Here is a 23,353-nt window from a genome sequence, read left to right on the forward strand (position 1 = left end):
GGGATCAGGCAGTGTTTCGTTCTGCTGTGCATAGGGTTGCTATGAGTCAGAAATGACTCAATGGCATCTAACAACAAACAACAACATCAACAATGAATGAGTTTTCCAGCTGTCGTACATCCTTATCAAGATTAGGAATTGTCAGTTATATTGTTGTTGCTATTTTTTTAGCCATTCTAATTTATGTGTAATTATAGCTCATTGTGGTTTTAATTTGCATTTTCCCTAGTACCTAATGATGTTGAGCATGTTTTCATGTTCTTATTTGCCATTCATTTATCTTCTTTAGTGAAATGCCTCTTCAAATCTTTTGCCAATTTTTAATTGTTTTGTTTGTTTTACTAGCTTTGATTGTTCTTTATATATTCCAGGTATATACTGTACTTTAGGTACAGGATCAGACATATGCTTTCCAAACATTTTCTCCCAGTCTGTTGTTTTGTTTTGTTTTCTGTCTTAGTAGGTTAAAGAGCAGAAGTTCTTCATTTTGATGAAGGCCAAATCTCTGTTTTCCTCTGGAAGTTATATAGTTTTAGGCTTTATATTTAGGTTTATTATCCATTTTGCATTATTTTTTTAATGTGCTACTAAGTATGGATTGAGGATCTGTTTTGTTTTGTTTCTGGCCTGGGGATATCCAGTTGTTCTAGCATCATTTGCAAAAAGAATTATCCTTTTTCTTTGAATTGCCTTTGGACATCTGGTGAAAATCAGTAGACTACACTGTGTAGGTTTATCTCTGGATTCTCCATTGTGTTCCATTGATAAATGTGTCTACCCCTTTGCCAATACCTACTCTCTCGATTATTTTCTAACTTTACAAAAAGTCTTGAAATCAGGTAACATAGATCCTCCATCTTTGGCCTTCATTTTCAGAATTGTTGTCAAAGAGTAAATATTTTTAAAATATAACTCATGCCTTGTTGCTTTTAGGATAAAGTTTAGAATTTTTAACTTGGCAAAATGAAACATCCAGCATGGTGTGTCTATCACGTATCTCTCTGGCTTTCTTTCAGTTAGCTTCAATTAAAAAGATCTTTCCCAATGTCCTGCTGTATCTTCCCCACCACCATCCAGCTTCTTCTCACCCTTCAGGTCTCAGCTTACATGTCACTTCCTTAGAAGGCTTTGTCCAAATCTAGGTTAGATGTCCTTGTTGTTGTTGTTGTTATATGCCTTCGAGTTGGACCCACTCATAGCAACCCCTCCTTGGGTCTCTGACGCATTATCACTACGGAAGTAGATTGCCCCATCTTCCTTCCGAGGAGTGGCTGGTGGGTTTGAACCGCCAGCCTTCTGGTTAGCAGTCAAGTGCCTTAGCCACTACGCTACCAAAAAACCCTAAGCACGTCTTTTGTTGTCGGGTCATATTTGACTCATAACAACCCTATAGGGCACAGTAGAACTGCCCCATAGAGTTTCCAAGGGTATAATCTTTATGGAAGCAGACTGCCTAATCTTTCCCCCATAGAGAAGCTAGTGGGTTCAAACTGCAGACCTTTCAGTTAGTAATGAGTACTTAACCACTGTGCCACTAGGGCTTCTTAGTCTTTAATACCCACCGTGTATCATGATTGTGACTCATAGCAACCTCCATTGGGTTTCTGAGGAGGTAAGTCTTTGCAGAAGTAGGTTGCCCCTTCTTCCTTCTGCAGAGTGCCTGGTAGGTTTGAACTGCCAACCTTCTGGTTGGCAGGCATTTGCCTTGGCCACTGCACCACCAGAGCTCCTTCAGTCTGTAATAGCATCTCCTATTTAGGGATGGAAAAGATGTGCTTATGTTGCTTTGGCAGTTTAAAAGTTTAATAAGGAGCCCTCATGGCACAACAGTTAAGCACTTGGCTGCTAACCGAAAAGTTGGTGATCCTGCCCAGCAGTTCCGTGGTAGAAAGGCCTGGCAATCTGCTTTTGTAAAGATTACAGCCAAGAAAACCCTGCTGGGCAGTTCTACTCTGTCAGTGGGGTTGCTGTGAGTTATAATTGACTCTGCAGCACCCAACAACATAAAAGTTTAAAGAAAAATATAATGAACATGCTTGTACCCACCATATATATTAGTAAGTCATTACCAGTATGGTCAAAGACCCCTGTGTACTCCACTTTTAACAAACTGGAAATCACCTCAGTTCTGAATTTGAATTTGGTATCATTCACAAAACCACCTCCAGCATTCTTTTGTATGTGTTTAAACTTTAAATAAATGGTCTCATTTATCTAAATTATCTTAGTAAATTATCTTAGTAGCGCATTAACGTTATCTTCCATAACTTGTTTTTGTTGTTGTTGTCCAACATTATGTTTGTAACATTCATCCACATTAGACTTCTCCCTTATTCATTTTCACTGCTCTATATACCATAATATATTCATCTATTCTTTGTTGATGTGCACTTAGGTTTTTCCAATTTTTTTTCTGTTATAGGTTATAAAAATGGTGTATGTGAGGGGGTGGCGTCTGACCACCTCTAACTTCACAGGTAGGGAGGAAGATAAAGATCAACAGCCCAAGGCTGATTCCTGTGAGGTGGAGGTCATGCCTCTACCCTCCAACCCTTTTATCAATTCTGACACCAATCATCACTCCCACAGTGCTCTCTGCTTCTCTGCTGTGTTAGATGATTCATTGCAGTGGCCATACATAAGTCACAGATAATACTAACAATTGTGGGGGGTTTTAGGGAAATAACATTATCAAAAATGACTCAGGATACAGTCCTTTGATGAGAATAGCTTCTTCTCAGCTGGGTCAATAAAATTAGCTCCACCAAGTGCCTGAAGGCACCTCATTCCACCAGCAAGCCTCCTGCCCAAAGGTACTCAGCTTTCTTGCTCCTTGGGCCAGGAATCCCATTGCTCTGTCTTCTGCGAGGTCTCTGGTTCTGCTGCCACCATTTCTCTACTGCTGTTTCTCGCTATACCTCGCTATGTCAGCAAAGGGTTACAGCTCTCCCTCTGTTTCCTGGGTTGAGAAGATTCAGTACAGGTATCTCAGGCCCAAAGGACGTGCTGCCATTCTTTCATGGAGTTAGTGAGATTTCCCCCCTCCCTGTCTCTGGGATGGCTCATTTTAAGCCTAGCATGATGGCAGACTAACCAATCCCCGTGTTAGGGTTCCATACACCTTTGCATGGTGCCACACTGGAGAAGGATGTCATCCTTGGAAAAGCAGACGGTCAGTGAAAAGGGAAAGACCTTCAAAGAGATGGACTGACACAGTCGCTATGACAGTGGGCTCAAGCATGGCAACAGTTGTGAGAATGGCTCAAGACCAGGCAATGTTTCATTCTTTTGTACACTGGGTCACTGTGGGTCGGAACCGACTCGATGCCACCTAACACCTGGCCCCTCAAGGGTGCCATGCACCTTGTTTTCATTATTAACAAGCTGTCCAATCCACTTGGTGGGCCATAAGCATCTCACATTTGCATAGTCCCATTCACTCATTAGGTGGGAGTTACAAACACTATGGCTAGAAGGGCCATATTAAGTAATTCTCTGCACCACACAAGTAGTCTTTAAAAAAAAAACAAAAAAAACACTGCCATCAAGTCGGACCCGATTCATACTTATCCCTCCTTGGGTTTCCAAGGCAATATCACTAAGGAAGGTTGGGCAGTCTACTTCCGTAGTGATACTGCCTCGGAATCCCAAGGAGCAGTCGCTATGAGTCGGGTCCGACTCGATGGCACATCACAACAACAACATCACTATGGAAGTAGATTGCCCAACCTTACTATGAATATTGTTGCACTTGTCTCCTTGTGCATGTGTTGAGAATCTGTAGAATATATATCTAGAAGTAGAATTACCGAATTATTTCCCAAAGTTTTTGTGGCAGTAGCATATCAGAGTCCCAGTGCTCTCTATCTTCATCCACTCTTGGAGGAGTGTTTATATTGTGGTTTCACTTGACCTTTTTCTGATTACTAGTAAGGTTGAGCATCTTTTTATATGTTTTGCTTTACTCTTCTGAGAGTTGCCTCTTTATATCTTCTGCCATTTTTCTCTTGGTTGCTAGGAGATTTTTCCCCTTCATTTGTTTAAGTAGTGTTCCTTAAATATACCAAATATATATAAAGTACTTGAGACAGTGCCTTACAGAAAGAAAAAATACATATATATAAATACTATATGTACCTTAAAAAGAAAAATTCTTGAGAGAGAGGATGTAAGGGAGCACACCCACTTGCAGATAGAGATTTGGTTATTAATATTTCTATATAATTTTAGGTGCCACATATATATTAATATAGACTATAGGGCACACAGGGACACAGTCATGGGAATTTCTCAGCCATAACCAAACCTTCATGAGGTGACGTTCCCAGGCTTAAAGGCAAAGGACCGTAGATCAGTGGACACTGACATCAGTTGACAAAACATAGTTCATAAAGAGAGTGCTCTGCATCTTACTTTGGTGATGAGCATCTGGGACCTTAAAAGCTTTCAAGTGGCCTCCTAAGATACAACTATTGGTCTCTTCCACTGGAGCAAAGAAGAGTGAAGAAAACCAAAGACTCAAAGGAGCAATTAGTCCAAGAGTAATGGACTACATCTACCACAACTTACATGAGCTTGAGACCAGAAGAACTAGATGGTGCCTAGCTACTACTATTGACCACTCTGGTTGAGATTACAACAGAGGGTCCCAGAGAGAGCAGAAAAAAAGATGCAGAAGAAAAAATCAAATTTACAAAAAATACCAGACTGAGGGGTCTGACAGATATTGGAGGAACCCCTAAAACTATGGCCCTAAGACACCCTTCTGACCTGGAGCTGAAGCCACTCACAGAGACCACCTTTAAGTCAAACAATAGACAGGCCCATAAAATAAACAATAACAGCCAAGAGGAACATGTTCCTTAGAGCAATAAATTATACAAGGATCGAAAGGACAACATTTACCCAAAAACAAAGATGAGAAGCCTAGAAGGGGTAGAAAATCCAGATGAAAGGAAATGAAGAAACCAGGTCAGAAATGGGAAAAGTGCTGACACATTGTGGGGAATGCAACCAATACCATGGAACACTTTATATACAAACTATTGAATGAGAAGGAGCTCTGGTGGCATAGTACTTAAGGCATTTGACTGCTAACCAGAAGGCTGGAAGTTCAAACCCACCAGCCACTCTTCAGAAGGAAGACTAGGCAATCTACTTCCATAGAGATACTGCCTTGGAAACCCAAGGAGGGATCACTATGAGTTGGAACTTACTGAATGATGGCAGTGAGTTTGGGGTGTTTTTTTGTTTTTGTTTTTGTTTTTAGTTTTATTGAATGGGAAATTAATTTGCTTTCTAAATCTTCACCTAAAGTTCAATAAAAAAAAGTTTTTTTAAGTGCACTCAACCTTCAAAAAAAAAGTTCTACACTCCATAAAGCATTTGACCCTAATTTAGACAAATTCTTTGCCACTGCATAAAAAGTATCACCCTTTCTCCATTGTCCAATCACATCAATTCCTTTTAAAGCCACATCAGAAGCACGTTTAACATCCACATTTTTAGTAATATTCTGTTGATGGTGCCAGATGTATTGTGTGAGACAATAGAGACTTTCTCTTTGGCTTTCCTCACTTCCTTTTGAACCCTCACCAGAATTGCTTGTGATGTCCATAATTCTACCAACAGTCTCTTCAAGGCAATCTAGGCTTTTACTGTTAAACACCTTTAAACTCTTCCTGTCTCTACCCATTACCCAATTTTACATTTTAGGTATTGTTAGAGCATCACCACTACAATAAAAAAATAAAATAAAATTCCCTGAAGGGAATGAAGGGAGATCCCAGGATGGGAGCTATGCACAGGCCTAGGGAGCAAGCAGCTCAGTTAGAACAGATGAGATTTCAGATAAGACATCTCTGAGATAAACCCGACACATTTGAACATATTTAAAGATTTTGATAGGAGCTCTGGTAGCGTAGTGCCTAAGGCACTTGACTACTAACCAGAAGGCTGGCAGTTCAAGCCCACCAGCTACTCCTCGGAAGGAAGATGGGGCAATCTACTTTTGTAGTGATACTGCCTCAGAAACTCAAGGAGGAGTCACTATGAGTCGGGTCCAATTCGATGGTACATAACAACAACAACATATGGGATTAAGGGAGCGCTGGTAACGTAGTGCCTAAGGCACTTGACTGCTAACCAGAAGGCTGGCGGTTCAAACCCACCAGCCATTCCTCGGAAGGAAGGTAGGGCAATCTACTTCTTTAGTAATACTGCCTTGGAAACCCCAGGAGGGGTCACTATGAGTCAGGTCTGACTCCATGGCACATAACAACAACAACAACAAAGATCTTGATAGTAGGGAGCACTTTGTGGATGAATTTGTGCTACATATATGAAAAACTGAAAGAAAAAAAAATTGTGATGATTATTAACTCCAAGGGAAGCAAAAAGCCATGCAGGAAAGAAAAAAGTAATTATGATTATAAGATATAATTCAGCTGTGAATGGCATTATATAATTATAGTAATATAAGCACTGTTGTTGTTGTTGTTGTTATGTGCCGTCGAGTCAAACCCTACTCATAGCGACCCCTCCTTGGGTTTCCGAGGCAGTATCACTGTGGAAGTAGGATTGCCCAACCTTCCTTCCGAGGAGTGGCTGGTGGGTTTGAACCACCAGCTATCTGGTTAGCAGGCAAGTGTCTTAGCCACTATGCTACCAGAGCTCCTAATATAAGCACTAGATATTAATATAAACAAAATTACATCGGAGATGTAGTCCCTGGGTTGTCCACTCGACTGCTAACCGAAAGGTTGGAGGCTCAAGTCTACCCAGAGGCACCTTTTAAACTACTGATGAACTACTTCCAAAAAACCAACCATTGAAAACTCTATGGAGCATTAATTACTTCTATTCTGACACACATGGGATTGCCATGAGTCAGAGTGAGAGAATGAGGTGTGGGTGTACAGGATGAAAAAGAGGTAAACCTTTTTCATGGTGAGAAGTCAAGAGATAATGCCTAAAATGAAAGCATCAAGATAACACAAGAATAATGGTAAACACCAAAGAAGCAGCTTAAAAAGTTGGCAGTGTTGTCCCTGGGAAACAGGAAATGAGGAGTGAGAGGGGTGAAGCAGGGCTGACTTCTTTCTTCTAAGCCAATTTGAATTTTTAATTTATTTGCATGCCAGTCTCTTATAAAATTTGAAACTAAATTACTTTTTTAAAGTAAATAGAATTCAACTAACTGGTCAGCCAGAAATTAATGCCTATCAGCCTTTTATTAAACAATCTGTAGCAACTGTAAAGGTTACTCTCCTGCTGGCTATCACAAAGATGGTGTAACTTTGTTTAATTAAGCACAAGGGGAGATATTTACTGCTTTCTTCCAATTGTTTTTATTCTACTGAAACATTAGCTCTTTTTTTTGCTTTTCTTTAACACAGGTCTCAGTTCATTTAACATAAAATAATGATCCTTCATTGAAAACAGTACACTGTTTTTTGAACTTTGGTTAAAACCAAAGAAAGTTCCAGATTTAAGGGAGAGACACGATTACAAAGCATGCGTCACTGTATTAAACTATTAACCCAGATAGAAATGCCTTAAACCTAGTAGTTAACAGGTGAACGTCAAAGTTCATTTCCAGAAGGAGTATATTTTTATTATAATTTTATTCCCTCTGAAAATATTTGTGCTTGTTTTGACTGAATTCACAGTTTTCCTATCTCTTCCTAACTTTAGCATTGTGCGTCTAAACTGTCCCCTCTGTTTGTGGGAACTGTGTGGTAAGCACTGCAGCAATGACTTCCTTTTAATACTTAGTGAACTAATCCCTAAATATAGTTTATACTCACCTTTGAAATCCACCTGGATTATAAATGTAATGGGAACTTCCTGAGCTACCATCTCTCTGCACTATGTTGAAACATTTAAAAAGGATGGGCAAGGACTTGTTTACATTTGGAAGTGAATCTGGTGTATTCTTACTTCCTTAATTCAATCATACATTCTATCTGAGGGTAGCCATCAGGCTCTTTTCTGTAAATATTTGTGTCTTCTGAGTTGATATATTTTCAAATCCGTAAACATTAATTTTCCAAATGTTTGCTACCGCCCCTACCACCACCAACACCTTTACTTATCTCTGATATGCTTTGTAGCCACAAGGTTCCTATTTCCTTTCCTAATACGTGAAAATATTCTTTAGTATCAGGAATGTAATTCTTCCTTTCTCTTTCTTGACATAGTGGAAACAATCACTGTTGCTTTTTTTTTTTTTTTTTTCCAACCACTTTTTGCCAGGAAATTAAATTTGCACAGTGAATGAAAAAAAAAAAAAAAAAGATACTTTAAAATACATCGACTAACTTTGCTTTCACAGACACGCTAAAAGTGCTAGTGGCAGAAGCTCAACTTAATACTAGTACTTAGGAAAGAAGAAAATGCTAGAAGTGGCAAGGCAAAATGTGAGTTGGTTAGCAGGGCAGCTCTAGTCATCCCCACTGCTTCAGGAAATGGCCATTTTTGGCAAATAACCCAGGTCTATAAATAATTCAGCCTACTTCAGCTGGGTCCTAGCAGTAGGAATTGTCAAAAATGATATATCATGCAAAACTTTATCCAAGATTGACCTAATATCCCTGGCAGCACTTTCCAAAGCAGGCGGTGCATGACTTAAGATAAGCATGTTCGTTTTATACAAATGGCCCTCTGGGACAGCCAATCCAGCAGGTGATGAGATTACCATAGTGACTCTCTTTTGCCCAGTGCCATTCTTCAACATCACTTCCCTTCCTCCTGAGCCCTTTGCCCCTTGGGACCACCCCTTGCCTAGATCTGCAGTTCATACCTGGCCCAGGGCCGTGATTTCCACCATGGAGTCCCTTCCAAGGCCCTCCGGGTCCACAATGGTTAACACCTATGAAAAGGGAACTTCCCTGTCTAGTCTGTGAGCATCCCAATGCCTGGGACCCAAAGGCAGGGACTTTCCTCTCTGTGTTCTCAATGCTTAGTACCATGCCTGACGCAAAATAAGTTTAAACATATTTGTTGAATAAATGAGAGATATTTTGAGTTCTTCAGATGACCTGTTAGAAATAATACATTGACTACAAACATGAAGTACAAATGCCACACCTCCTGTTTTGTTTTTAACTACATTCAATAAATTCGATGTGAAATCCTAGATATCTCATTCTAATAAGAAGTGGTTATAAGATATACACATACACACATATGCATATACATGTACATATTATAAATACACAGAAGTCTTTAAAAGCATGGGTTCTGTGTGGGGGGAGTTTTGTTTTTGTTTGTTTGCTTTGGTTCTGGTTTGAAAGAAGTCCTCAGTGGACAAGATTCAGTGCTATCTCGAGGGCCAGACCAGGTGGGGGTAATGTGGGAAAGGGAAAGAACATAGAGTTCCCAGCCTGACAGGCTTGGTTTGAAAACCATCTCCTTTACTCTCCAGCTGTGTCACCTGAAGTGAGTCACAATACATGGCCTCTATAAGCCTCAGCTTCTTCATCGTAGTTCTTTGTTGTTTCTGTATTAAAAATACTGTCTAAAGAACCAAGCATAGTTCCTGGCACACAGTTGTGATGGTGGTGCTCAGGACTGTGCAAAACAAGTCGGTACACCCCTGAAATTTTCTGGGAAACCAATTCTACAATTGTGCTCGGTGGCTATAGTTCCCCTATCTCTTCCCCTTCTTCTTCTTCCCAACTTTCCATGTTCCTCACAATGCAGAGTGCTCATCCCATCCTCACCCCACCTTTTCTTCTCTTAGAAGGGGGACTCTACTAATAATACCTACTTTGTAGTGAGCAACTGATGAATTTTAATTGATGCCTTTGAATTGCGGTGTTCACGAAGAATATTGAATACCATGGACTGCCAGAAGAACAAACAAATCTGTCTTGGAAGAAGTACAGCCAGAATGCTCCTTAGAAGCCAATACATCTCACATACTTTGGACATGTTATCAGTAGAGAATAATTCCTGGAGCAGGACATCATGCTTGGTAAAGTAGAGGGTCAGTGAAAAAGAAGATGACGCTTAATGAGATGGATAGACACAGTGGCTGCAACCACAGGCTCAAACATAGCAAGGATTGTGAGGATGGCACGGGACCGGGCAGTGTTTCATTCTGTTGTACAAGGATTGCTAGGAGTCAGAGCTGACTCAACAGCACCTAACACCAACAACAACGTTGAGAAATTAGTGATTTGGGTGTTTTGCATTATTCATTAATTTCATTTAATCCTCAAAATAATCTTATAATGCCCAGATGCTGTTGCTATCCCCATTTTCCAAGTGAGAAAAACAGGTCTCAGGGAGGTAAATAACTTGACCAGTGTTTGCAGCTAGGAATTGTCAGAGCCAGGATTTCACATCAGGTCAGTCTGACAATTCTTTGAACTAAACTGCTAAGGACTGTTGCAACTTCCTAAGGAGGAAAAACAGAATTCAGATGATGAAGTGTTTTTAAGTAAACTGTAAGTGCTACAATTTTGACTTATCTTGGGAAGCTTTAAAAAAACAATGAAAAGATGAGACTAAACTGTCAACTTTTACCTAAAAACAAAGATGAGAAGGCAAGGGGGGGAAGGGAAACTAGATCAATGGAAATAGAATGAAGAGAATAGAAATAATGAAAATGCTGACATATTGTGAAAATTGTAACCAATATTATGGGACAAAAGTTATTAAATGGAAACCTAATTTGCTATGTAAATTTTCATCTAAAAAAGAATAAAATATTAACAAAAAAAAAAGAACTTAGGTTATTTTCTGGCAATAAAGAATCATGATCTAATCTGCTTCTATTTGACAATCTTTGTCTTTTCCTGAGGGAAAAATAACTGAGTTTAGCCTTGAGGCTGGACTTGGCCTAGTATCTTGTCATGTGGGTCCCAGAGTACTACCCAAGGCTACTGATAACTTCATTCCACTTTTAGCAGCATCCAAGCATTCTTTTTGGTCCTATTTTGGTATCATGTGATAATTTAATACTTGGTTTATATCATTACTTGTTTGCAGATGTTAACCCTCCACAAACAGCTGGTTATATAGAAGTTACTGACCTCCAATCAAAGAAACTCCGATACATCCCTATTCCCAGGTAATCCATCTTCTGCGTTCTTAGTTTGGTATGTCAGATTAAAAAAATAAAGAAAGAGAGAATGAATTCTAACGAGTACTCTGATGGGTGCTTTTTGCTTCCTTAAATAGAAAGCTTTGTTTTGGGTAGAGTTATAATTGTTTTATAACCTACTGTTTTTCCCCATATTTCACTCACATTCTTATTTTCCTTTTAGAAAAATGTTCAAATGCTGCATAGGTGTAAGTCTAACAGCTTTGATTTCAAACTTCACTCTCTTTTATTTTATTAGTTCTAAGGATAAGTTTTTCTGTATCTGAAACAGGAGCTCTGGTGGTATAGTACCTAAGGCATTTGACTGCTCACCATTAGGCTGGCGGTTCAAACCCACGAGCCACTCCTCGGAAGGAAGGTTGGGCAGTCTACTTCCATAGAGATACTGCCTCGGAAACCCAAGGAGGGGTCGCTATGAGTTGAATCAACTCAACAGTAGTGAATTTGGTTTGGTTTTGGTATGTGAAACAGCATTTTTAGTATTGTAGAAAATTCAATACTTACAATTTTATATATTAGTTTTCTGAGGTAACTGTTAAAAATATCAAAGGAATTTTTTTAAAAAAACTGTTTGTTTAGCATCGTTTTTAAATATGTTACTATGTGCCCACAGTCACGAAGGCCATAACAAAAGAGTTTCAGAGATTTAGAATGGAACTCATTATCATTCATTGTTCTCATTACTGCCCAGCGGTGGAACAGCATTCTGTCTAACTAGATCCAAGGTAAAAGCAGGTACTCCCTGCCCTTTTCATTCCATTTCCCTCTCCCTTGAGGAATACAGGTGTCCTCATCTGTGGTCAGTCCCTATCTGGGTGCATCCATCTTTTGTCTCCTTCTCACAGCCTAGGCATACACCTGCTTGGTTTACTTAGCCTAAACCCATTGCTGTTGAGTTGACTCTGACTCATGGTGACTCTGTATGTGTCAGAATAGTACTGTGCTCCACAGGGTCTTTGAAGGCTGATTTTTCAGAAGTAGATCACCAGGAATCTCTGGGTGAACACCAACCTCCAACCTTTCCATTAGCAGCAGGGCACATTTGTACCCTACTTAACCTAGGTTCTTTTTCACTCTTTCTTTGCCCTCCAAGCCAAAGCCCCCTTCCTATAATCTTCTACTCTGCTTTCATCCAGACTGAGATCATATCCCCTTTTTCCATATAGTTCTTCACAAGAAAAGTGACCCCTCAAACACACTTATAAGCAGAGTAGCCTAGAGCCTTCCGATATCAGTGGAAGGCCAGGGACACCAAAAACGTCAGCAGGTCTCCTTTCCTCCCTCTCCTCCAACCCCCAAAATAGCTCAATAAGAAAGAGTTTCATTTCTTAGGTCCCTTTAATAGGTTCAAGAAATATGAAAACATTATTCAAAGAAATAGATACATATGGAGCTCTGGTGGCATAGTGCCTAAGGCATTTGACTGCTAACCAGAAGGCTGATAGTTCAAACCCACCAGCCACTCTTCGGAAGGAAGGTTGGGCAATCCTACTTCTGTAGTGATACTGCCTCAGCAACCCAAGGAGGGGTCACTATGAGTCAAAATTGACTCGACGGCAGTGAGTATGTATACACACACACACACACACACACACACATATAACAGTGAATAAAGACAATGAATAAGGAAGACCAAAGAAGAGTTGATGCTTTTGAGTTGCAGTGCTGCTGAAGAATACTGAGAGTACCATGGACTACTGAAAGAATTAACAACTCTGTCCTGGAAGAAGTGCAGCTGGAATGCTCCTTGGAAGCGAGAAAGGCCAAACTTTTTGTCACCAACTTTGGTCATGTTGTCAGAAGGGACCATTCCCTGGAGAAGAATATCATGCTTGGTAAAGTGGAGGGTCAATGAAAAAGGGGAAGGCCCTAAATGAGATGGATTGACACAGCGGCTGCAACAATGGGCTCAGGTATAGCAGGGGTCGTGAGGCTGACACAGGACCGGGCAGTGTTTCGTTCTGTTATACATGAGGTCCCTATGAATCACAGATGACTCGACAGCACCTAACAACAAATATATATATATATTTCATATGTGAGATATGTGGTAAAATGGAGTGTCAGAGAAAGAGAGGAAGACTCTCAACAAGATGGACTGACACAGTGGCTGTGGTTGACGGGCTCAAGCAAAGCAAGGATTGTGAGGATGGTGCAGGACTGGGCAGTGTTTCTTTCTGTTGTCCACAGGGTTGCTGTGAGTCAGTATTGACTCAAAGGCACCTAACAACAAACAACAACATATAAGAAATACATAATAAAAGGTATCAGTGTATTAAATATGTAATGCAAAAAACTCATAAATTTCTTGTTACAGATTCATAAACGTTTCTAAGTTAGGAAAGCAAAATATTGAGTACAGATGCAGTTGAAGCACGTAAATGAGACCTCAGGTGCCGCACTGACAGTGAGCCTCCTAGAGTGAGCCCAGTGCTGCAGGTGTGTGAGGGGTGAGTTGGTGAGCGCTCCTTTCTTCCCAGCAGTGACTACTAGTATCATCTGGGCTCTACACATACAGGAAGATGTAAACAACCAAGAAATAATTGTGATATTTGTCCTTTACAGATTGATCTCTTGGTATCTTACCTTTTAGCATACTTACTGTTAGAAATCTTTACAGCAAGTTTAATGAACCTACATCAGTTTAAACTAGTTTTGTTAACTGGACTACCAATAGGTTGTACACTATAAAAAATACCATAAACAATCTTAAAATATTCAGTTTTTCTTGTTATTGTCCTACCACATGTCTGCAAACTCCACTATGTCCTTACATCCCATTGTAGCACATAACATGTAACCTGTGCTATGAGATAAATAGAATCAGGTATAAAAGAATGAATACTGCTTAAGAAAATATTTATTAAACAGTAAGCAACATGACAAACGTAAGTTCCAGCATTCCACTTTATTTTTATGATCTGTTATCTTCCCTTTTGACCCCTATTTCAGATCAGAATCTCTCTCACCCTATACTTCATGGCTCTCAAATATTTCGGACACGGATGCACTGCTAGCTGAGTGGGGCAAAGGAGGCATTGTTACTGTTGACATGGGAGGTTGCGTCAGGCTTTGGGAAACTGGACTCGAACATCTGCAACGTTCACTCATGGAATGGAGAAACATGATTGGACAAGAGGGTGACAGACCTATGCAGGTACCACTTGAACTGACCTTACCTCTTTGGGTGCACGTTCAGCTGGAAATTTTGTTCTAAGGGTTGTAATAGTGAAAACTTCTGGCCCAACAACTCAAATCTAATTACTTAAAAGATTAGAATATTTCCTGGACTCATTCTAAAAGATACAACCATCTACCCATCTAGATAGTGAAAAGGTTAAAAATGTGCTTTTTTTTTTTTTTAATCAATGCTTAAATATACAGGCTGCTCAGATCACAACATGTGGGGAAAAAAAATCATCTTATATTTTTTAACCTTAAGTATAAGCCCATTTCCAGCACTGGCTTTGTGTTCTCACTTTTACTACCACTGTTGTCAGCATCTCTACATGCTACCTAGGCAACAGAAACTCTGACATTCTAAAATGCAGATTATTTCTAAGACCAGAACCTTTAATGTAGAAGAGGGAGGGAAGCAGAATTGTGCATCTAATGTTGTTGTGAGGTGCTGTCAAGTAGATTTCAACTTATAGTGACCTCATATGGTTTTCTAGACTGTAATCTTTACAGCAGTAGATTGCTGAGTTTTTCTTTTAGGGAGCCCCTTAGTGGGTTTGAAACCACTAATCTCTCAGTTAGCAGCCAAGGGCTTAACTATTACTTCACCAGGGCTCCAATGCATCTGATAAATATATGGGTTTTTTTTTTTTACCAGCTCTATTATTTCTAGGTAGTCCAAGTTTAGCAGTCACAGTCAGTAGACCCAACCATATTCTGCAAAGAAATATAGGAACAGGACCACCAAAATGAAAGGAAACGAACTACCCCAGAGATGATTCGGTCATCACCTCATCTAGTTGCTATCTGGAAGAATGAGGAAGGCTGTGTACCTATCTATATTACCGCATATCATAAAAGGATTTATTTGCAACATATTTTCATCAGTCTTTAGAACAGAACTTCTTTTACATTTCATTTCCATCCAGCAAAAAGAAAGGTAGGTTCCCGCCAGCTGTTGTTCTGCAGAGAGCCAATTAGAAGAGAAGAAATTTCCACACACTGTTCTATTGATCCCTGATTAATAATTACTATTTCATGTGATTAGTTTTGTGCTTTTCCTTAAAGGAGAAATAGGTGTTTTTATGAATAATACATATTTCTCTTAGATTCTCACAAGTTTATAGGAACATTTTGTAAATTGCAAACAAAAGTAGGCAAAAAAAAAAAAAAAAAAAAACCAAACTCACTGCCATGGAGTCAGATCAGACTTATAGCAACCCTTCCTTGGGTTTCTGAGGTGGTGTCTCTATGGAAGTACATTTCCCCAGTCTTCCTTCCGAGGAGTGGCTGGTGGCTTTGAAGCCACCTCAAATCCTTTTGGAAGGATATGAGTATATTAATTTAATTAAGATAAAACAAATGCATTACTCTAAAATAAACATGTCAGTAATGGATCTGTCACAGCAACAGACTGCATGTGAGTCACTAAACATAACAACATTTAGAAAATTAATTATGGTTCTGTATCTTTTATATTCTAAACATTAGTTTCTTCTCTCTTTGAATTACCCTCCTTGTTGCTTAATAGTAAGTACTACTTCATTTGAATTGCCTACATTTTATTTAAATTTCTCAAAAGTTGTTGAGATCAAAGGTCATGTTTTTCACATACCAAAGCCTATGGCAAGGATATACGGACTAAATTAAGTTTGTCTTTAACAAGGGGATTTTCAAAAGGATGTTGATTCATGATTTTGGTAACTGCTCTTGATTGCTGCAAAAATTAACCCCTATTTGTGTTTTAACCATGTGGCTCTTCTCATCCCAGAGAACTCTCTACAGTGCACCTTTGTAGTCACAGTTCCTGACATAATGGTTGGTGCACAATAGGCAATTACAATAGGAAGTTACCAACGTCATGAATCACCTTCCTTTTGAAAATTCCATTTTGGATGCTCATATGTAGGGAGCTGTGGTGGCGTAGTGGTTAAAGCAGCTGGCTGCTAACCGTAAGGTTGGTGGTTTGAACCCACGAATGACTCCGTGGCAGAATGATGAGGCAGTCTGCTCCTATAAAGATTTACAGCCTTGGAAACTCTAAAAGGAAGTTCTACTCTGTCCTAAAGGGTCTCTATGAGGCACAATCTAACTTGATGGTAGTGAGTTTGTTTTGATTTACACCCATATGTACTAAATTACACAGGTAATGGAAGCTATTTGATAACAAATAGAATTCTTCTTTTAAATTACCACAAATTATCAATTTGCTTTCACATAACTGAATAAATATTTACTGAGTAGATCAATGTAGTTATTTAGTTAGAAGTGAACAGAATAATAGTATCTAACTACTCCAAAACAATTAAAATATTCAGCTGTATTGTACAGTGCCATATTTGAGTCTCCCTCAGTCTAAACAATTTCTGGAAAATATATAACTTTATGTCTCCAGTTTGAAATTTAGCTCCAACAGAAGTAAATTTATTTAAGAAGTAAAATCACCTAGTTCAGAATTGAATAATAGTTTCATTTGGGAAAGTAGAAGAGATATTATCTAGCATTCTCCTTCCAACTTTAAGAGTCCTTGACTATTCTGATTGGTTTTGAACGTGTGTGCTTGTGCACATACTCAAACTGAGGGATGAGTTGTGAACATGTATCTTCATGTTTAAACAGAATTAATTGTGCAGATAGTCTGCCATTGTTTTAACATTTTGTCATATCCCTCCTCTTCCTTCCTGCAGTTTGGTAAATGAGATGGCGCATTTAATTGCTCTTATTTAGACCTGTTTGTGTTATTATTTACAAGGGGTTTGGGCAACTAAATCTAAATAGGAATTATTCCAGGGAAAACAGTTATAAAATAAATAAATAAACTGTAAAAAACTCACTGCTGTCAAGTCAGATCTGACTCCTAGCGACCCCTCCTTGGTTTTCCGAGGTGGTATCACTACGGAAGTAGATTGCACAATCTTCCCTCCAAGGAGTGGCTGATGGATTTGAACCACCAGCCTCTGGTTAGCTGTCAAATGCCTTAGGCACTACGCTACCAGAGCTCCCCCCAAAATAGTTATAATAAGCAAAAATTTGTTGTTTATAGTTCCCTTACTGTTTGATCCTTTAAGGTATTCTTTATTCATGGACTCTTTATTCAGATCTACTTCTCATTTAGGAGCTTGGAAAATGCCTTCATGAAAATAACTGAGAAAAGAGGCTAGGTTCTCAATACCATAACTAACTTACTGGCTGACAATGGTGCCCCTTTTCTCTGGCAGAGTAGCCCAGTCGCCATCTACTGGCCAAATGGACTTACTACATAGTGTAAATAAAAGGCAGTTCGAGTTAGCCCAAAGCCTGCTAGAATGGGAGGTTTTCACACTCCAGTCTGGTGTGGTTTCTCTTGGTCATGAGATGTTGCTTTAGGTCAGCAGCAAGCCAAGCTATCCGCCTCATGCTGACCCCTGTCTTCTCTTGATTCCTTTGCATGGTAGCGAAAGAACAGTTTGTATGCAGATACACGATGACCTATGTGCTTTACACTGTACTAGATGTCCTTGCTACACTTCAGCCTTCTGGAGTTACTAACTTTGAAGCCACTGTTGATTTGAATTTTTATTTTTGTTTTATTAATTCATTGGTATTTTGCTTTAATGAGTACAGCTTACATGAGAATATTTACTGAACTCTGCATATAAAGTATGTTCATTAACTTCACATGCTTTGATAACCAAAAACCAAACTCACTGCCGTCAAGTTGGTCCCGACTCATAGAGACCCCTTCTTGGGTTTCTGAGGCTGTATCTCTACGGAAGTAGATTGCCCAGATAGGATCATGTTTTTCCCGTAGTAAACAACTGTAACAACAAACTCAGAGTTTTACTATAGCTGTAGTTCTAAAAGGTCATTATTAAGAATTCCTATTTATTACTTTTAGACTCCATATTTTCAGAAGCATGGGTTAATTATCAGCCAGAATTCTTCTGACTATACTTATGGTATTCTCTTTAAAATACATTTTTCTTATGTTGATTTAGTTATATTTGAATTTCTCCCAAGAGGTTTGTTAAGGCTACACCACAGTTTCCTCCTCAGAAATCCAGTTATCTTCTCTAAAAGTCTCCTGGTGACTATTATTTTTGTTGTTGTTGTTGTTCATGTATATCTTTATTTTGCCCCCCCCCCCCTTTTAATTGTGTCTTAGATGCAAATTTACAGAGTAGAATTTGGTTTACATTCAACAGTTCATATACTTTTGGTTTACCATCCCCAACCCTAACCCACTCTCCTCCTCTCCCTTCCCTGTGACCCCCCCATCCCTGTGGCCTTCTTAGTTATGACTCCTGTGTGTCCTGCTTTTCCTCCATGATAATGCTGCCCCTCTGGTGCCCCATGGCTGATTGTTCCAAGGGATGTACCTTTGTAGAGTAGGTGGGTTCATCACCCTGACTGGGTGTTCTGCATGTAAGTCTTATTACTGTTAGGCTGAGAGCCAGTCCTTGGGAGTGAGTCTTATCCCAGGCCCAAAGTATATCCCAAGGCCATAGTCTTGGGGGTCCTACCAAACTCCATCCCACTAGTAATTCTGGTTATTACTGTGTTTTTGGATTTTGTTCTACATTTTTCCTCCCACTCTGTCCAGGATCTCCAGTTTTGATCCCTTCCCAAGTGGTTGGCATTGGTCACCGGGCACCATTCTAGTTCTTCTGGTCTTGAGGTCCATCATGTCCTAGGACTGATTGCTTCCAAATGCCTTTGGTTTTCTTCACTTTTCTTTGCTTCAGATGAGAGGAGACCATTAGCTGCACCTTAGATGGCCGTTAGAAAGCTTTTAAGACTCCAGTTGCTACTCACCAAAGTAGATTGTGGAACAAGATTTTTATGTATTATGTTGTGCCAGGTGAGCCTGGTGTCCCTTAACCATGGTCCTGAGTCAGCAGATCTGGTGGTTCTCTCTCCCAAGGTGTTTGGCTGTCTCTGACAGATTACTCCAAGTCTGTCTTCTGTTGTTTCTGTAATGATTGTGGTTATTTTGTATCACTAGTATCTGTGCAAGATTATCCTCAGCTGAATCGATCATTGGTCCAGAGTATATTCCTATTCTCCTAGTGACTGTTCTTGTGGAATCAGAAAGATTAAAAGGTTATAGCTTTCAAATGTTGTTTTCTAACTACAGTAAGTTAATCAGAAAATCAATCCCCATATAATACTGATAGAATCACTTTAAGGCCTTTGAATAGTACTTCCTTCTCTATCTACTTTAATAATGGACAGAATCTTCTAAAACAACAGAGTAGGAGTGGAACTTATTCATCCTTGTAGTTAAGACAGTGACTGGAGGACTTCCAGTAAGATGGCAGAATAGACAGACGAGCTGTGCAGACCCTTTTCACCAAAGAAAAGAGAAACCGATTGACAGGGATACAGAAGATAATCCTAGAGCCCTGAGCTTTGAAAGGAAGTATACAGAAGTGGATTAGGCACCAACTAGTGGAAAAACCTGAATGAAAACTGTGAGTACGGAGACAGTCGGAGCAGTGGACTGTCAACTACTCTGAAGGAACCAACAGCCTGAATATTTCCAAGTCATGTTGGGACTGGAGAATTGACCCAAACATCAGCCCTGGTCACCAAGAGCTGCAGGAATGATGATGCTGGAGGCCTGTGACTAGGAAGGGAAACAGCAAGGAGGGAGACAACCTGAGCTGTGGACTTTCAGCAGCTGAAGAGCACAGCCACTTTGATTGTTTACAAGCAGTGGCCATTTTGGATATTTAAAGTGACCAAGGGTGCAGCCATTTTGAATTTTTACAGGCGGTGGCCATATTGGATATTTAAAGTGACTGAGGGTGCAGCCGTTTTGAATGTTTACAAGTAGTGGCCAGATTGGATTTCAAAGTGACAGCATTCTCATTCAGATTCCAAGGACATAAGAGTAGGCTCTGTTTGCCAAGAACAACAGGGACATACAGGAGGCTGACAGTGGGAAAGGAGATAGGTAATGAGTGTATAAGTGACGCCAAGTAGTGAATACAGGAGCACTGTACCCTGCTTTCATAGATAAAATCCAAACAAAACAAAGAAAATGAAAATCATGGGCAAGTCACTTCAACATACAATCACCAACTAAATATAAACACAAAAATGTCACAATGCCTTGGAGACAACAAGACATCACAGTCCACACAAAGAAGCAAGAGAAAGAAGGGACCAGGATACAGATCCAAAATATATCCCTGAGGAAGAAGCAGCATTGGAACTCCCTGATAAGGAATTCAAAAGAATTATATTTAGGTACCTATAGTGGGTGAAGAGACAGATCAAGGAAAACACAAAGAAAACCCTAGAACAATTTCAAAAGACAATGCAAGAACAAAATGATAAAATAAATGAAAAATTAGAAATGATACAAAATCGACAGCTAAAAATCCAGAAGATGAATACTAAATTTTCAGAAATAGATAATATATTGATTGGGAAAAGGAGTAGAATTGAATCAATGGGAAACAGAATTAGTGAGATTGAAGACAAATACCTCAATACTTCTTTGGAAAAGGATCAATCAGAAAAAAGATCAAAACAAAATTAAGAAAGCCTAGGTTTATGTGGAATACCATCAAAAGGAATAATCTACATGTAATTGGAATTCCAGAACAGGAAGAGACAAATAAAACCACAGAAAAAATTGTTGAAGATTTGTTGGAAGATAATTTTCCTGGTGTGATAAAAGATGAGAATATATCTGTGGTAGTTCAGTTTGTGTGTCAGCTTGGCTGGGCCTGGTTGAATGGCTGGGCAGCTGGATATAGTATTCCCCATGATCAGACTGGTAACCAACTCCATGGTAGAATCTACTGTGAGCAGTTGAATAGCTGCCTTAGGGAATGTGATCTGCTTCCTGCATATAAGCAGAAGCCTTGGGGAATGATCTCTAGCTTATGGCACACTTGAACCCTGAATGTAGCCATGTCATTGTTCAGCAGCCTGCCATGCTCTGCTGACCTTAGGACTTACAATGGACTTAAATTAATGGCCTGCTGAGTGGTTTGGTAACATCAGAACTGTGCCATTTTATTTGTCAACCTTGGGTTGTTCACTTCAGCAGCCACTAGCTCCCTGAGTGAAGAGATGCCTCTAGCTCCAGTGGGCTGGGAGCAAGAGGCAGAGCTGAAGCCCAAGGCTGATGGGCTTTTACCCAACCCCTAGAGCCTGGCACTTTGAACTTAGACTTAAAGCCTCCAAACTGTGAGAGAATAAACTCCTGTTTGTTAAGGTCATCCTATTTGTGGTATATTTTTGTCAGAGCGGCACTAGGTAACCAGAACAATATCCATTCAAGAAGTCCAACGAACCCCAAACAGGATAGACCCCAAAAGAAAATCACCAAGACATATCATCATCAGACTCACCAAAACCAAAGACAAAGAAAGAATCCTGAAAGCAGCATGGGAAAAACAAAAAGTTACCTGCAAGGGGCAACCAGTAGGACTAAACTTGGATTTCTCGGCAGAAACAATGCAGGTGAAAAGATAATGGGACAGTATATACAAAACCCTGAAAGAGAAAAATTTCCAACCAAGCAAGAATTGTATACCCAGCAAAATTGTCCCTCAAATATGATGGTGAAATTAGGACATTTCCAGATAAGCACAAATTGGGGGAATTTGTTAAAATAAGACCAACCTTAGAAGAAATGCTAAGGTGAGTCCTTTGGACAGAGAGCCATCAACAGCAAACAACAACCAACCATTAACACACATGATGGCATAACCCAGAAACCAACCAATTATGGAAGTATCCAAAGTAAATAAGTCTGTAAGATTGTAAACAGGGAACCAGAGACATCAACTGACAAATGGGGACAACTACAAACCAAAAAGAGGGGAAAAATTGTGTAGTTACAGAACTTCTAAATGGTAGGGAAGTCAAGATAACTGCAAGATAGAACAGACTGTTCTGAACTTGGGAAGATCATTATAAATCACAGGGTAACCTCAAAGAAAAATGATAGACCTTCACTTCAAAATAAAAAAGAGGACCAGCACAAATATTTGTTTTTGTTGTTGTATGTGCTGTTGAGTCAGACCCAACTCATAGCGACCCCCCTTTGGGTTTCTGAGGTGGTATCACTACAGAAGTGGATTGCCCAACCTTCCTTTCGAGGAATGGCTGGTGGGTTTGACCTGCCAGCCTCCTGGTTAGCAGTGAAGTGCCTTAGGCACTACGCTACCAAAGCTCCTGCACAAATATTTAGCAAATACTAAAACAACAGCCACAAAGGAAGTGATAACATGATTCATAAACAAAATGAGCTCAGCACAAAAAATTATATAGGACAGAGAAATAAGGAACACTACAAAAAAAGAACATAACAAAATGACAGCAACACATTCATACTTGTCAATAATTACATATCTGACAAGGGACTTATCTCCAGAATTTAAAGAAAGCTTCAATACCTCAACAACAAAAAGACTAAGAATCCAATGAAAAAATGGGCAGAAGATATGAATAGACACTTCACCAAAGAGGATATTCCAGTGGCCAGCAAATACCTGAAGAAATGCTCCATCAGAGAGATGGAAGTCAAAACAACAATGAAATATCATCTCACCCCAACACTAATGGCAAAGTTCAACAAGACAGAAAATGACAAATGCTGGTGAGGATGGGGAAAGATTGGGACTCTCATACACTGCTGGTGGGACTGTAAAATGATACAACCACTATGGAAAACAGTATGCTGATTCCATAAAATGCTGGAATTAGAAATACCATTTGACCCAACAATCCTATTAATAGCTATATATCCTAAAGAATTGAGAGACAGGACAAGAACAGATACATGTACAACCATATTCATCACAACACTATTTTCCACAGCAAAAAGATGGAAACAACTAGGTTCCCATCAACAGAAGAGTAGATAACCAAACTTTGGTACATACACACAATGGAATACTATGCAGCACTGAAGAATAATGTAGAATCTGTAAAACACCACATAACATGGATGAACTTGGAGGACATTATGCTGGGTGAAATAAGTCAATCATAGAGGGACATACAGTATTAATTCATTATTGTAAAAACTCAAGGAGAGCACAATGGAATACTATGCAA

At 39.5% G+C, this 23,353-nt stretch overlaps 1 protein-coding gene across 1 annotated transcript in view; it reads left to right on the forward strand.

The window, feature by feature from the left end:
- Window positions 1–23,353, forward strand: part of VWA8 (von Willebrand factor A domain containing 8) — a 751,729-nt gene that overhangs the window by 548,593 nt on the left and 179,783 nt on the right. Inside the window, exons 36-37 of the mRNA XM_007948177.1 lie at window positions 10,999–11,080; window positions 14,066–14,270. Of these exons, the coding sequence (XP_007946368.1) occupies window positions 10,999–11,080; window positions 14,066–14,270 (287 nt within the window). The remainder of the gene's footprint in view (window positions 1–10,998; window positions 11,081–14,065; window positions 14,271–23,353) is intronic.

Source organism: Orycteropus afer, unplaced genomic scaffold (assembly GCF_000298275.1).
Source record: "Orycteropus afer afer isolate SDZICR_OR568_19922 unplaced genomic scaffold, OryAfe1.0 scaffold00207, whole genome shotgun sequence".
In the NCBI taxonomy this organism is placed as follows: domain Eukaryota; kingdom Metazoa; phylum Chordata; class Mammalia; order Tubulidentata; family Orycteropodidae; genus Orycteropus; species Orycteropus afer.